Source organism: Oncorhynchus clarkii, chromosome 10 (genome assembly GCF_045791955.1).
Source record: "Oncorhynchus clarkii lewisi isolate Uvic-CL-2024 chromosome 10, UVic_Ocla_1.0, whole genome shotgun sequence".
In the NCBI taxonomy this organism is placed as follows: Eukaryota; Metazoa; Chordata; class Actinopteri; order Salmoniformes; family Salmonidae; genus Oncorhynchus; species Oncorhynchus clarkii.
In genome coordinates this window covers 57,148,951-57,165,975 of record NC_092156.1, presented here as the reverse complement: position 1 = coordinate 57,165,975, position 17,025 = coordinate 57,148,951, and the positions used below count along the sequence as shown (strand labels likewise).

General features: G+C 44.7%; 1 protein-coding gene across 1 annotated transcript in view; it reads right to left on the bottom strand.

The window, feature by feature from the left end:
* Positions 1 to 17,025, bottom strand: part of LOC139418818 (double C2-like domain-containing protein beta) — a 49,370-nt gene that overhangs the window by 30,302 nt on the left and 2,043 nt on the right. Inside the window, exons 2-5 of the mRNA XM_071168545.1 lie at positions 16,353 to 16,806; positions 13,679 to 13,758; positions 12,551 to 12,625; positions 2,412 to 2,521 (exon numbers count right to left, since the gene is read on the bottom strand). Coding sequence (XP_071024646.1) covers positions 2,412 to 2,521; positions 12,551 to 12,625; positions 13,679 to 13,758; positions 16,353 to 16,788 — 701 coding nt within the window. The 5' untranslated portion in view covers positions 16,789 to 16,806. The remainder of the gene's footprint in view (positions 1 to 2,411; positions 2,522 to 12,550; positions 12,626 to 13,678; positions 13,759 to 16,352; positions 16,807 to 17,025) is intronic.

Genomic DNA, 17,025 nt, shown 5'->3' with positions numbered 1-17,025 from the left:
CACATAATACGTTGCATGGACTCACTCTGTGTGCAATAATAGTGTTTAGAATGATTTTTGAATGACCACCTCATCTCTGTTCTCCACACATAGAGTCATCCATAAGGTCCCTCAGTCGAACAGTTCATTTCAAGCACAGATTCAACCATATCGACCAGGGAAGTTTTTCGAGTCACAGCTGTAATTGCTGTCAAAGGTGATTCTAATATGTGTTGACTCAGGGGGTTCAATACTTAGGTAATAAGACACACTAGTATTTTTATTATTCTAATAATTTTGGGGACGAAAGTTAAAAATGGTCTTCCGCTTTGACATTACAGAGTATTTTGTGTAGATCGTAGACAAAATTTTTTACAATTAAATCAATTTTAATCCCACTTTGTAACACAATAAAATGTGGGGGAAATGTCAAGGGGTGTGAAGACTTTCTGAAGGCACTCTGTGTGTGCGTATGAGTGCCTATGTCTGTGTGTATATCCCTGAGGCACGGGTTTTTACATTGCTGCATTTATCATGACGCTGCCAAACACACAAACACAACCACGCGCATAAAGTTGCCACGCTCGACCTCAATCACTTCAGCGCTTTGTATCAAGAGCACTCGATGAATGATGGGGCTGAGACTCGAGAGAACGAACGAGAGCCAACACCTGAGTGGGTTACCGCGGCGACAGCTAATGGAACAGTTGGCCGGTGTGCATGGCAGTTTTTTTGGTTCGTCCGCGGGACAATTAATTGGCCAGGTGGCCCTCTGGGACCTGTAGGCAAGTTGTTTTATAATATACAGTGGGGCAAAAAAGTATTTAGTCAGCCACCAATTGTGCAAGTTCTCCCACTTAAAAAGATGAGAGAGGCCTGTAATTTTAATCATAGGTACACTTCAACTATGACAGACAAAATGAGAAAAAAAATCCAGAAAATCACATTGTAGGATTTTTTATGAATTTATTTGCAAATTATGGTGGAAAATAAGTATTTGGTCACCTACAAACAAGCAAGATTTCTGGCTCTCGCAGACCTGTAACTTCTTCTTAAGAAGCTTCTCTGTCCTCCACTCGTTACCTGTATTAATGGCACCTGTTTGAACTTGTTATCAGTATAAAAGACACCTGTCCACAACCTCAAACAGTCACACTCCAAACTCCACTATGGCCAAGACCGAAGAGCTGTCAAAGAACACCAGAAACAAAATTGTAGACCTGCACCAGGCTGGGAAGACTGAATCTGCAATAGGTAAGCAGCTTGGTTTGAAGAAATCAACTGTGGGAGCAATTATTAGGAAATGGAAGACATACAAGACCACTGATAATATCCCTCGATCTGGGGCTCCACGCAAGATCTCACCCCGTGGGGTCAAAATGATCACAAGAACGGTGAGCAAAAATCCCAGAACCACACGGGGGGACCTAGTGTGAGAGCTGGGACCAAAGTAACAAAGCCTACCATCAGTAACACACTACGCTGCCAGGGACTCAAATCCTGCAGTGCCAGACGTGTCCCCCTGCTTAAGCCAGTACATGTCCAGGCCCGTCTGAAGTTTGCTAGAGACCATTTGGATGATCCAGAAGAAGATTGGGAGAATGTCATATGGTCAGATGAAACCAAAATAGAACTTGTTGGTAAAAACTCAACTCGTCGTGTTTGGAGGACAAAGAATGCTGAGTTGCATCCAAAGAACACCATACCTACTGTGAAGCATTGGGGTAGAAACATCATGCTTTGGGGCTGTTTTTCTGCAAAGGGACCAGGACGACTGATCCGTGTAAAGGAAAGAATGAATGGGGCCATGTATCGTGAGATTTTGAGTGAAAACCTCCTTCCATCAGCAAGGGCATTAAAGATGAAACGTGGCTGGTTCTTTCAGCATGACAATGATCCCAAATACACCGCCCGGGCAACGAAGGAGTGGCTTCGTAAGAAGCATTTCAAGGTCCTGGAGTGGCCTAGCCAGTCTCCAGATCTCAGCCCCATAGAAAATCTTTGGAGGGAGTTGAAAGTCTGTGTTGCCCAGCAACAGCCCCAAAACATCACTGCTCTAGAGGAGATCTGCATGGAGGAATGGGCCAAAATACCAGCAACAGTGTGTGAAAACCCTGTGAAGACTTACAGAAAACATTTGACCTCTGTCATTGCCAACAAAGGGTATATAACAAAGTATTGAGATAAACTTTTGTTATTAACCAAATACTTATTTTCCACCATAATTTGCAAATAAATTCATTAAAAATCCTACAAAAATCCTCTCATTTTGCCTGTCATAGTTGAAGTGTACCTATGATGAAAATTACAGGCCTCTCTCATCTTTTTAAGTGGGAGAACTTGCACAATTGGTGGCTGACTAAATACTTTTTGCCCCACTGTATGCCAGTATAATACACACATAGGAGTTGTAGTTCTCTGTAGTTCAGTACCTGAGGGTTTTGGTGGTCATGTCGATAGCGGTGATGCCGTGGTACATCAGCGTCTCGCTCCACACCGGGTTCAGAGTGTTCTTCAGTGTTTTGGTGCGGAGCTTGTTCGCCTGCAGGGGACGAACGTGAGGAGAGAGGGTTGAGAGATGGAAAGGGAGATGAGGAGGAGAGAAAGGATTGGGATAAGAGGGAGAGAGGAGAGAGAGAGTATAGAAAACGGTGCGTCTGGGAGCAAAGAAATGGGCGATCGAGAAAGTGACAGGTGGGAAGAGATGAGAGAGAGAGAGAGAGAGAGGTGAGGCAATTGGGGAGGAGTACGAGGGAGTTGAGATGATAGACAGAGAGATAAGAGGGAAATAATTAGAGAGAGAGAGAGAAACTTAATTTATCTCCTTCCCTCAGGAAATGGTAGACATCTGCTCACCTACTTTATAGAGGAGGACAGGAGGCTTCCCCACTTCACCTGTCTGTCTGTCTCCCTAGCCTGTTGCTAGCACCACTACCAGCCAGACCCGCAAACAAGCACTAAGCTAATGCTAACACAACACACCACACCTGTAAATGAACCCGCTCTAACACAATTAGCATGAAAAATCAAAGCCCCTCAATGAAGAAAGGCCTAGCGTTACAGTCCGATAATGCTACGCTAACTTCCCCTTCATGAATGATTGAGAAGGCAGGGTTTTCACATTAGCCAGCTCTAGACTATTTTCCATTATAAGCTGCCTCCAGGATGTGCTGCTGTTTTACATATTTCATTTATTTTCTCGGTTACACAACGGCTGTTTTTTTTTCGTTTTGATGCCGAGACCAGGCACGCTTCCTCACTTACTCAGCCTTGAATCCCCCCAGTGCACACACACACACACACACATACATACATAAAAACACGCACACACATGCACACGCACGCACACGCACGCACACACACACACATACGCACAAACCCGCCAAGAGAGTGGAGAACTCTATACTCTCGAGGTACTCAAGCACGAGCCTAAATCCCCACTCCCTGGGGCATTCTGGTGCTCCAGAGCTAATTACCTCTCTCTCTCCATCCTTCAGTCTCTCTCTCTTTCTCTTTCTCTAAAAATCTCTGTCTCTCTCTCTTTCTCTTTCTCTAAACATCTCTGTCTCTCTCTTTCTCTAAACATCTCTGTCTCTCTCTCTTTCTCTAAACATCTCTGTCTCTCTCTGTTTCTCTTTCTCTAAACATCTCTCTCTCTCTCTCTCTTTCTCTTTCTCTTTCTCTAAACATCTCTCTCTCTCTCTTTCTCTTAACATCTGTCTTTCTCTCTTTCTCTAAACATCTCTGTCTCTCTCTTTCTCTTTCTCTAAACATCTCTGTCTCTCTCTCTCTTTCTCTTTCTCTAAACATCTCTCTCTTTCTTCCTCAAATCCCCCCTCTCTTCCTCCATTCCTCACTCTTTTTCCTCCTCTTTCTTATCTTTTTCACCTATACCACCAGGTACATCCACGTCCAAAACAGCATATGGTGTCAGCAAAAATCACCTGCCTGGCTCCCCTCCCTCTTCATCTCCATCTATCTCTTTCTCTCACCTGCTCCCTTCCCCCCATCATCAATGATGTTACATGTTTCCCTAAATATTTCATCTTTAGCCCTCCGCCTCTCCCTTACTCCCCCACCCATCCATCTATATGGACCCTCTCCCTCTCTTCCTCTCCCCCTCTCTTCCTCTTTCTCCTGTTCCCCCGAGCTCACGCACACAACTGGCTAAGACTGTGACTCAGAAAGCTCATTCTCCATGCGCCACAATTAGGACAGGGAGCAGATTAGAACGTCGAGCCGAGGAGACACCAAGAACCTCTCTCACGTCTCTCTCTCTTTCTCTCTCTTTTCACCTCTCTCTCTCTCTCTCTCTTTCTTTCTCCCTGTCCTCTATCCCTCTCTCTCTCTTCCTCTCTCTCTGTGTGATGTGTGAGTGTGTGTGAGGAGGAGAGAATGTGTAAAGGCGTGTGTTGTGTTTTTGTGCATGGGCGAGAGAGCAAGTGTGTGTTTCTGTGGAGGTGTGTTTAGTCAGGTGTGTCTGTCCATGTGAGCCCAGTGTTCCTTTAGTATGAGTAATCATCTTGTGCCCCTGTATGTGTGGACGCTGGTGTGTGAAGGAGTGTGTGGGAGTCTATGTGGGAGTATCTCTATGTGTGAGTGTGTGTTAGAAAAAAATAGAAAGGTGGAGAGGGGAGAGTGTGTGTGTGTGTGCTTGTGCCCCTGTGTGTGCAAGATGGTGTGTACGGGTGTGAGTTCCTCCCTGCCGTCTGCCAGCCCCCCTGTCATCCTCTGTTTCACACTCACGTGCTCCCCACTCCTCGGCGCTGTAGACTCGTGTGGTCGATATTTACCAAACGGGGGTTTGTGGGTACTTACGTATGTGCTGACGTACGTACCCCCCGCCTGCCCTCGCCTGTTGACGTGAGTAGCGTAACAATCGGCGCTGTTTCCATGACAACCACCCGCTGCTGTCCTCCCTTCACCCATCTCCCCCCTCCTCCCTCCCTCCTTCTCTCCCCCTTTACCTCCCGCCCTCCTCCTCGGCACTGTGTTGCTATTCCAAGGTCATAGAGGGTCACAGAGAGAGAGATAGTGACAGAGATGGAGACGGAGGGCAGGGTGGAGAAACAGGGTGTGGAATAAAAGGAGGGGGGGAGGGTATAAACAGAAGCAGACCTAGTAGCTTTGTTTGCTGTATTTTTTGGGGGAGTTTGACCACAGACATTGTGTTTATAATACCGGTCTCTATCTCTATGCGGCTATCACAACTTACTTCGATGTTGACCCAAACCCAAGATGGCCGCCACCAACAAACAACCACCTGATAAGATTTTGTGTCGGCTGCCAAATCCTCCCGACCGTTCACAAGAACATCTTCGAAATCTAAACAAAGCCAGTAAAGTGGGAACAAAACATTGCTGTGGAGCATAGAGAAATACCACATTATCCAGCAAAGTGCCAAAACAATTCCTTTTCAATAGTCGATGTAGCTTGTCAACGTGCTACATTAGCTAGCTAGTTACATTTAGCTATAAAGCCAAACCCCAATTTTTTCAAAGTACATGGACTTGCCAGCCAAATGGAAAAAGTAGCCAAACAGAGAGTTACCAGGCTGGGGAAGAAAAATAAAATAAAATAAAAATTAATTCAGAACAAGCAAGATTTTGCCACGATTTCTTCTGAAATACACAGCTAAATTATTGAATAGTTTAACAAATTTACCTCCCAGATTTGTAAAATAAATTGTGGTATTGAATAGAAAGACATTAATTTACAATTGAAATTACTGGAAATGTATGAATTCAGTCTGTTGTAAAATGATGCAGAAACAAAACTTAAGAATGGGAAGCATAGAAATAGCGCACATAGAACATATTTACTGCTTCTTAGACTTGTGTTCAATGAGAATGACAGATCTAACTAATTTCTATGTGAATTTGGTAGGGTCGCCCACTTTGAGGGAAGCGGTAGATTAGTAATTTAGTCAGAAAAACTAGTTTATTCTACTCTTTCAGTGTAATTTATTGTGGCAAAAACTACATCTAGTCTACTCTTTTCATTTACTTTGTTGTGGCAAAAACCTAAGAAAAAAGGTTGTGTTCTGTCAAGTAAACACGGATTCCCTGTTGAGAATCAACAATATAGAATTGCAGGAAAAAGGTTTTAAAAATGCTGCTGTATAAGTGCTGTAGCATGCCAGGGGCATACTTTATGTATACTGTAGCTAAGAAAGTAAGTGTATGTTGTGTAGTAAGCTGTTAGTAGCCCATGTGTCTCACCCTAAGTATTTGGTCCCTCTAGCCCTCAGAACTTAGCCTGCTGTTCTGACTTGGTGGTGCACAAATAGCCTATAGCCTGTTTTAGAGAAATGTCATCATCGAATATTGTAAGAGCTTATGTTCCCCCGTTATTTATCCTACGGTTCTGACTTGGTGTACAGGGAGAATACAGTAAGAAAGGCCCATATAGGCATTTCATCCGTCTCAGCTCTCTCATGTCTTAATCGAAATTATGGCTTGTGAGAATGCTATTCATTGACTACAGCTCAGCATTCAACACTATAGTGCCCTCAAAGCTAATAAATAAGCAAAGGACCCTGGAACTAAACACCTCCCTCTGCAACTGGATCCTGGACTTCGTGACGGGCCTTCAACCAGGTGGTAAGGGTAGGTAACAACACATCCGCCACACTGATCCCCTCAGGGGTGCGTGCTCAGTACCCTCCTGTACTCCCTGTTCACTCGTGACTGCACAGCCAGGCACGACTCCAAAACCATCATTAAGTTTGCTGATGACACAACAGTGGTAGGCATGATCACAGAGAATGACGAGACAGCCTATAGGAAGGAGGTCAGAGACCTGGCTGTATGGTGCCAGGACAACAACCTCTCCCTCAACGTGATCAAGACATAGGAGATGATTGGGGTTGTAGTGGAGCAGGTTGAGAGCTTCAAGTTCCTTGGTGTCCACGTCACCAAAATAACATGATACAAGCACACCAAGATACTTGCGAAGAGGGCACGACAAAACCTATTCCCCCTTAGGAGACTGAAAATATTTGGCATGGGTCCTCAGATCCCTAAAAGGTTCTACAGCTGCACCATCGAGAGCATGTGACACTGGTTGCATCACTGCCTGGTATGGCAACTACTCGGCCTCCGACCACAAGGCACTACAGAGGGTAGTGCATACGGCCCAGTACATCAATTGGGCCAAGTTTCCTGCCATCCAGGACCTCTATACCAGGCGGTGTCAGAGGAAGGTCAGACAAATTGTCAAAGACTCCAGCCACCCTAGTCACAGACTGTTCTCTCTGCTACCACACTGGCAAGTGCTACCGGAGTGCCAAGTCTAGGTCCAAGAGGCTTCTAAACAGCTTCTACCCCCAAGCCATAAGACTCCTGAACATTTAATCAAATGGCTACCCAGACTATTTGCATTGCACCCCCCCTCACCCCCTCTTTTACACTGCTGCTACTCTCTGCTATTATCTATGCATAGTCACTTTAATAACTCAACCTACATGTACATATTACCTCAATTACCTCGACTAACCGGTGCCCCCGCACATTGACTCTGTACCGGTACCCCCTGTATATAGTCTCGCTATTATTTTACTGCCCTTTAATTACTTGTTCCTTCCTTATTCTTATTCGTGTTTTTTAAACTGCATTGTTGGTTAGGGGCTTGTAAGTAAGCATGTCACTGTAAGCATGTCACTGTAAGCATGTCACTGTAAGCATGTCACTGTAAGCATGTCACTGTAAGGTCTACACCTGTTGTATTTGTGGCATGTGACTAATACAATTTGATTTGATTTAGATCATCCGTCTCAGCTTGCTCATGTCTTAATCAAAATGACGGCTTGCCTCTCATGCGCTCATCATTTCCTTATGCCATAGTTTGTACATCTCCATTGTTTGACTGCTTATACATGTATAGGGATATCTCGTTAGTATCTTATTCATCCTTTTAGACAATATTAGAATGGCGCATTTCATTGTTTTGCTTACTTTGTGTAGCCTATTCAAATTCACTCGTGTGGTTTTCTCCACGAGGAAGGAGTACTGCAGCATGGTCTGTAGCCATGCTTGCCAGTGACAGCCTCTTCACATTCAAATACTTTTGTTCAACAAAAAGTTGGTGTAATTCCAGGACATATTGCGAGGGTTGTTTTGTTTGCGCAATACGCTGCCTTTGCGTCAGTATATTGTCTATAAAAGTGGAGCCTTTTTTATAGTATTTTCCTTCCTTTTAAGACCACATAATAAAATACTTCAAATGGTATGCTAACAGCGCTCTCTCTCTCTCTCTCTCTCTCTCTCTCTCTCTCTCTCTCTCTCTCTCTCTCTCTCTCTCTCTCTCTCTCTCTCTCTCTCTCTCTCTCTCTCTCTCTCTCTCTCTCTCTCTCTCTCTCTCTCTCTCTCTCTCTCTCTCTCTCTCTCTCTCTCTCTCTCTCTCTCTCTCTCTCTCTCTCTCTCTCTCTCTCTCTCTCTCTCTCTCTCTCTCTCCTCTCTCCCTCTCTCTCTCTCTCTCTCTCTCTCTCTCTCTCTCTCTCTCTCTCTCTCTCTCTCTCTCTCTCTCTCTCTCTCTCTCTCTCTCTCTCTCTCTCTCTCTCTCTCTCTCTCTCTCTCTCTCTCTCTCTCTCTCTCTCTCTCTCTCTCTCTCTCTCTCTCTCTCTCTCTCTCTCCCGCTCTCTCTCTCTCTCTCTCTCTCTCTCTCTCTCTCTCTCTCTCTCTCTCTCTCTCTCTCTCTCTCTCTCTCTCTCTCTCTCTCGACAAAGAATGGTATAGTTAAGGCCTCAACATCTTGCAGAATTGATCGGAACTAAAAATCTATCAGAATATCTCTTACAGTCCATTTTGAAAGTGCTGACCGAATACGCACTTGCTCATACATAGAGCTAAGTATGGCAATGAGATAAATAATCTACCCCTACCCCGAGTTCTACTGGTGAACATACAATCACTGGAGAACAAACTGGACAAGCTCTGATCTATCCTATCAATGGGACCGGAAGAACTATGATATCCTATGTTTCTCGGAGTCGTGGCTGAACAAGGACATGGATAATATACATCTAGTTGGTTTTTCTATGCATCGTCAAGACCGCAAGGCAGCGTCAGGTAAGGTTGGGGGGGAGAGCTGTGACTCTTTGTTAACAACAAAATAACTGCGCAATCTGTAATATTAAGGAAGTCTCGAGGTTCTGCTCGCCTGAGTTAAAATGCCTCATGATAAGCTGTAGACCAGGGTTCCCCAACTGGCCCCCCAAGCTTCATGAGCAAAATAATGTAAAAAAAAACATTTTTTTACAATTATTATATTTTTTTATTGTTGGACATAAAAGACTGTAGAAACTTGAAATTAGTATGATTTTGGCAAACATTATATCTGTTTGGGCATCTTGTGGTCAATTTGCAGTCCTACAAATTATTTGTAATTATTTTCCGGCCCCCAAGAAAATAATTGTCCCGCGGCTGAATCTAGTTGATGATCCCTAATGTAGACCATATTATTTACCAAGAAACAAGCTGTCTATTTACCACCACAAACCAATACAGGCACTAGGACTGCACTGAACTAGTTGTATAGGGCCGTAAGCAAACAAGAAAATACTAATCGAGAGGCGGCGTTCCTAGTGGCTGGTGACTTTAATGAAGGGAAACGGAAACACGTTTTACCTCATTTCTACCAGCATGTCACCTGTGCAGCTAGAGGAGACACAAGTCTAGATCACCTTTACTCCACACACAGAAACGCATACAAAGCTCGCCCTCCATTTGGACAATCTGACTATGACTCTATCCTCCTAATTCCTGTTTACAAGCAAAAACTCAAACGAGAAGTACCAGTGACATGCTCAATACAGAATTGGTCCGATGAACTACAGGACTGTTTTGCTAGCACAGACTGAATTTTTTTATTTATTCAAATAAATAAACAAAGGAATATGCGCCTGTATTTATCTGATGGAGTTTACCACATCAGTCACCGGCTTCATTAATAAGTGCATCAATGAGGTTGTCCCCACAGTGACCGTGGCAGCTCAGGGGAGTAAGAGGTGAATCTCACAATAAAATAAGGCAGCGGGAGACCGTTTTGCGGTGCTCAAACAAAAAGCTGTTCTTTAATAAAGGTTGGGGGGAACGGGGAGGGTAGAAAAACAACTAAAAGGCCTCTCGGGTAACGGGTGGGTCGCTCTGCGTCCAGGGTGACGGCTCCTCTGACCGCCTGTGGTAATGAACAACAAAAGAGAGAGAGAGAGCGATGAGTCCGGGGTTTCAATACTTGCTCTCAAATTGCGCCGGGTGGTGTGCTTCCAGGGAATGAGTCCTCTTCTTCGGTTCTTCTAAGGTCTAGACGTACCCTCTGCCTGTCTGCCCCCGAGTGACTGCACCTCTACTTATACACATTTGGGGTAATGACAGACAGGTGGGACCAATTCCATATGCCAATTGGTTGCAGCACCTGGACTGGGTAGTACTGGTGTTGAATCACCAACCCCAGCTGCTGCATTTAGAGCTGTCCATGGTGCTGATTGACCTTGGCCTCCTTAGCCCTCTGGAGCTGACCAAGGTCCTGCCCCATCCTTTGTAGCTTCCTGCTGGCTCCCATGTTGCCACAGTATGTACACATCCCATCAGAAGTCATGGATTACAGGTAACATTAACTGAAGGCTAGCGCTGCCTCTTTCAAGAAGCGGGACACTAACAGGCAAAATGTCATTACATGACTAAGATCAAATCCTACTACACCAGCTCTGATGCTCGTTGATGTGGCAGGACTTGCAAACTATCATGGATTACAAAGGGAAACTCGGCCGAGAGCTGCACAGTAATGCAAGCCTACTAGACGAGCTAAATGCCTTCTATGTTCGCTTCGAGGCAGGCAACACTGAACCATGCATGAGAGCACCAGTTGTTCCGGATTACTGTGTGATCACACTCTCCATAGTCAATTTAAGTAAGACCTTTAAACAGGTTAACATTCACAAGGCCCCAGATGGATTCCCAGGATGCATACTCAGAGCATGTGCTGACTAGTTGGCAAGTGTCTTCACTGATCTGTAATACCTACATGTTTCAAGCTGACCAACATAGTCCCTGTGTCCAAGAATGCCAAGGTAACCTGTCTAATTAACTATCGCCCCATAGCACTCACATCTGTAGCCATGAAATGCTTTGAAAGGCCAGTCATGACTCACATCAACACCAACATCTCAGGCACCCTGGACCCACCCCAATTTGCATAACGTCTCAACAGATCCACAGATAATGTAATCTCTATCCACACTGCCCTTTCCCACCTGGACAAAAGGAAGACCTACGTGAGAATGCTGTTCATTGACTACAGCTCTGCGTTCAACACCATAGTGGCCTCCAAGCTCATCACTAAGCTAAGGACCCAGGGATTAAACACCTCCTCTTCCATTGGATACAACAGGAACAGGATCCCACCTGTCTACCTGTACTTCCCCATACCTTTTCCTATTTGCCGGGAAATGGCTGCTGGCTAAGCTAAGGACGCTACTGGGACACGTGCTGCGTTACATTTTTCACTCTTTACTTTAATTGCTGTTTGGAATTTAGCGATTTAACCTGCATCTTGCTTTTGTCTTCTCCCAAACTTTGACTGCAGCCAACCAGCGGTGTTTCCCTGTGATCACTCACTTTGTGACTGTCAGGCTCATGTCCCATCAATAGATCACTAGAAGATGCATTCTAGCAGGAGAAGACTATACAGACGTTTCTGACTAGCGAGTTGGAACATTTAAATGAAAAGAAGCCTAGTTAGTTGGAGAAAGTAGTCAGTTGACAATGAGTCTGTTGTTTAGCCGACAGCCGGCGCTTATGGAAAATCCTGATTATGCCCAGTGTGTCACGAATATCACCGAAGGTGGCTCCTCTTCCCGTTCGGGTGGCGCTTGGCGGTCCTCATCACCGGTCTACTAGCTGCCACCTCTTTTCCCTTTTCGTTTGGTTTTGTCTAATTGTTTTCACCTGTTTCTTGTTGGGTTTTTTGGGTTGGTGTTATTTAAGTTCGATTAGCCAGCTTGTGTGTGTGCGGGCTTGTTTCTGTTATGTAAGAGGTGTTCTTTATTATTGTGGGTTTTCCGCTGGTTAGATACCAGTGTGTACTTAGGTGGAGTGTGTTACGCCTGTGTTCGGGGTCACCTATTGTACGGTTTCGGTTGGACATTAAAGCGTGTTTTTTCCGTATCCTCTGCTCTCTGCGCCTGACTCCACACCCATTCCCTCATTGAGCGTTACACAGTGCTTTGGCCAAACTCACAGGTGGTATTGTCTGTCCACTAAACAGCAGAGAAGCACTCAAAATTCAACACATTATCCATAATATATGCAACTGGATTCATTTCAAAATTGATTTATTTTAAAATTGACTATGTCCGTGAAAGTATGGCAATAATTTCTATGACTCTTAAGTGCCGTGCTATCGCCAGCGTCAGGAAGCACTCTCCCGTCTGTTCGATATGTTATGGTGGTTTAGGTAAGACCATTTAGCACTTCACTGTGAGGCTGTTTCAGTGGAAAGAAACACGCACACGACTAACACACTGGGCTCCACTAATATGGAAGCTGATGAGGGATAGGAAGGTTGTAGTGACCTTGCTTGCTCCAGGCAGGAGGTGGAGCTTGACGTATGGATCGGCCAGTCCGTTGGAGTCCATGGCCTTTAGTCCCTGTGGAGACACACACAGGCATGGTTACAGACGCATGCACACACACACACACATATATATAGTGAGACACACACACACATAGACACACACACACACACACACACACACACACACACACACACACACACACACACACACACACACACAGGCACATGCACACACAGAGCACACTTGGTCAAGGTTTAGCTATCATACACACAACATACAGTCGTACAATACAGGCTGTAAGCCAGACAAGGTCAGGGCATGACAAAGAACATTATGTCCTTTGCTGTTCAACTCTACTCTTGTTTTGTCTATTGTGTCACATGCCATTCTACTCAAGTTCATCATTTCTCAGGCTTGTCTGTTTATATGTAAGGTGTTCCAGCACTACCAATGATTTCCATTGGGTTGAGGTGCTTATCTGGGTATGAACACAGTCAATCGCCTCCCAAAAAAGGACAAAAGACAGCAACTCCCCGAAATGTAGGAAGGCACAGGATTACGGCTGGATCCCAAATAGCACCATATTCGCTATGGAGTGCACTGCTTTTGACGAGGACCCATATAGCGCTGGTCAATAGGGAATGGGGTACACGTGTTTATTCTGTGTATATTATTGAATGGGTGCATCTCAGCTTCACATCTACCATAATACCCATGAGGGGTGTATATAATATGTTTGCCTGGTGTGGACTGAATGCCAAATCGATCTCTCTAGCCCGGATCGCATCAATACTTAACTCTGCCTCATTGTCAAGAGATAAACCTCGGTTCTCTCTCACCGAGTAGAGTACCCGGTTTTTCTAGGCAAGCGCCATTGTCTTCATGACTTGGCTCGATGTTCTGGGTTAGAGCTAAGCCTGTCTCCGCGGAAAAGATATCTGGAGTGGCTTTCGACGCTGCAACGCTAACCTAAGGCTTGCAGTGGATTGGATAGCGCTTAAGCCGACTGCACTTTGATTCTGGACGCTTTGTGTAGAGGGGACATGGCTTAGCTTGTGCTTGGGGGTGTAAGTGGAGTCTTGTTTAGAATAGTCTGTGTAGGGTGTATAGGGTTGAGTTTCTTACCTTGGCCTTGTGGATTGTACAGTGTAGACAGTTGTTCTCGTGATCAAAGAGCAGGGTGAACTCCAGAGTGCCCAAATAAGCTGTAAAACAGAACAATTCATTCAGAAGGTCCATTATCGGCCGTTGGTTTGGACCTGGCGTTGAAGACAGCCTGAATAAAAGTGCGTATAAATGAATTTAATGCGCATAAACACATATTCATGCACAGGTGGCCACACCGATGAATGCACATAAGCATAAACACAAAGGCACACACGCATAACCCCCCCCCCCCCCCCCCCCCCCCTCCCAAACACAAACACCAGTAACTCCAGCCTCCTGCACAACTCTGGAAACGAGACACGCTGGAGCTTATTTTCCTGACACTCTCTTAAAAAACATGCCTTGTGCTTATTACTCGCTATGAGTGGAAAGAAAATAGGCTTGAGGGCTGAATCACATTACTCTGACACAGCTAAATAAATCACACACCGCGTGTGTATATGTTGTGCGCGTGTGTGTGTGTGTGTGTGTGTGTGTGTGTGTGTGTGTGTGTGTGTTCCCCTCTGTCGGCGAAATTTGGAGCGACTCTAGCGACACCGAAACACGAGACAATGATGATGGCGAAGATGCTCAAACTCACAATTACTCTCCTTAAACCCACTGAGAGGCGACACTGAGAAATGTACCCAGAAACCGGTTTTGACATAAGCAAATGGCACTTGGAGACTCGGGATTGAACCGCGAGAATATTGAGGCACTTGTTTTGTTTTCGGTGATTAACTAGGATACACATTTATTTACATAAATCACCGCAAGGACCCCATCGAGTTTATGTGCGTAGACCTGCACGAACATACAGAATTTGACAGCTGTGCACACATGGACTGTGATGCTCATCCTCGTACACGCACATAGAAACACACTCAAAGAGAACACACACACACACACACACACACACACAGACAGAGACAAACGCATTAGTATATGACTTCAGGACTGGAAGTTCATTAACTAGCCTCATTTCAACACCCACAGTTAAACCCAGTTAAATAATGACATTCAGAAAGACAAGCAAATAAAACGCAAGCCACGCTGACTACGGCCTTACACAATTTGACCGACGGATGTACGCAATTGTCAAAACGAGTGTAGTAGAACATACAGTTCCTTCAGAAAGCATTCACGCCCCTTGACCTTTTCCACATTTTCTTGTCTTACAGCCTTCATTTTTTTAAATGTATTACATTGAGATTTGTGTCAACTGGCCTACACACAATGCCCTATAATATCAACGTGGAATTATGTTTTTGGTCATTTTTTACAAACTAATTAAAAATGAAACGCTGAAATGTCTTGAGGCAAGAAGTATTCAACCCCTTAATTATGGCAAGCCTAAATAAGTTCAGGAGTAAAAATGTGCTTAACAAGTCACATAATAAATCATTAATTACACTTTGAATGGTGAATCAATGCACCCAGTCACTACAACGATAGAGTACCACTCTCTGTATTTGCATAGTGGTAGCTGAATCATGTTATGAGTATTGTTGTAATTGATAAGGAATAGGTTTTTTTTCCCGAATTTTAAAAGAAACGGAACGGAGCCAAGCACAGGCAAAATCGTAGAGGAAAACCTTGATCATTCTGTTTTCCAACAGACACTGGGAGATGAATTGACCTTTCAGCAGGACAATAACCTAAAACACAAGGCCAAATATACAATGGAGTAGCATACCAAAACGACATTGAATGTTCCTCAGTGGCCTAGTGACAGTTTTGACTTAAATCGTCTCGAAAATCTATGGCAAGACTTGAAAATCTAAAGAATAATGTGCAGATATTGTACAATCCAGGTGTGCAAAGTTCTTAGAGACTTACCCAGAAAGGCACAGCTGTAATAGCTGCCCAAGATGCTTCTACAATGTATTGACTAAGGGCTGTGAAAAATTATGTAAGTTAGATAATTCTGTATTTAATTTTCAATACATTTGCAAAAAATCTTTTTCAATTTGTCATTATGTGGTAATGTGTGAGAAAAATAATTTTGAATCCCTTTTGCTGTTACACAACCAATTGTGGGAAAAATCAAGTGGTATGAATACTTTCTGAAGGCACTGTATATGTTTGATGAGTGTACGCACAGAAAAAAAAAACATTTCCACAACAGTTGTGGCTAGAATACATCCAGAAGGTAGTGTGCAATGGTTGTGTATGTGTATGTGTATGTGTTGTGTATGTATTGTCAGAAGCATTGTGTGGAATATTTGTACAAATTGTCAAATATTCTCAAATGAGAGTTCTCCATTTCCAATCCTTTCTGTTCTGCGTCCTCATATACCCGTAAAACACTGTTCATTTGTGCTTGTGTATCGCTCATTCTGTTGAAATGTACTTGGATCAAAACACGGATTTATGCGATATTAATTGGATGTCGTTGGAGATGTGAGAAGGAACATTTGGCCCACGTATCTTTCCTTAAAACCCTGGCTAATGATGTGTTACCAAGCAATGTTCTTAATTATTGTAAACATTGAGATGAATTGAGGATCTTATTGAGATTTTTTTGCGTTGGCGCTCAAAATAGATTCACACACACAGACACACACACCATACTTGACCCAAAAGGCCTTCCTTTCCCTAACCCCTGAACCCTGACCGCCCCACCAAATCCCCCCCCTCCCCCCCAACTCACTTTCATCATCATCGTCCGAATCCGCCCCTTCTTGCCTCTCGACCCGGTCCACTTCGGTGGGTTTCCTCTCTTTCTCCTTATTCTCACCGTCCGTCTCCCCTCCATTGTTCAATCCAAAATCTGGTTCCTTCAGGATCTTCTTCTCCCGGGGCGGGGGCGGGGTCATGGGAAAGTCGTGGAAGCGCGGGAAGAAGTCAGAGATCTGCGGGATAGGCATGATGGGCCCGGGACACACGTTGATAGCAAAGTGCTCCTGCATGGAGATCTTGACAGGAGAGGGCGGCGGGAGAGATCTGGGAGCAGAGGAGGTGGCACGAGAAGGTGCGGGGGAGGATGGGGTGGAGGAGGAAGGAGGGATGGAGAGATGGGAGGAGGTGGAAGAGTCGGGTGGGGGGGCGAAGTGGGAGTGGGGCGGAGGAGGTTTCGATACGCTCATGTGGACCGCCGGATGGGACTGTGGGTAGGCGTGGTTGTGTGGGTAATTAGGTAGGTAGGTGTGTGTTTATGTGTGTGTGTGTGTGTGTGTGTGCGTGTACGTGTGTGTGTAGTGTGTAGTGGGGGGTGGGGATGGAGATGATATGAAGAGAGAGAAATAGAGAGGGAGATGTGAATGAGAGGGGAGGAAAGGAAGGAAGTGTGGGAGACCAAGCGATAGTATCACTCACTTTATCGA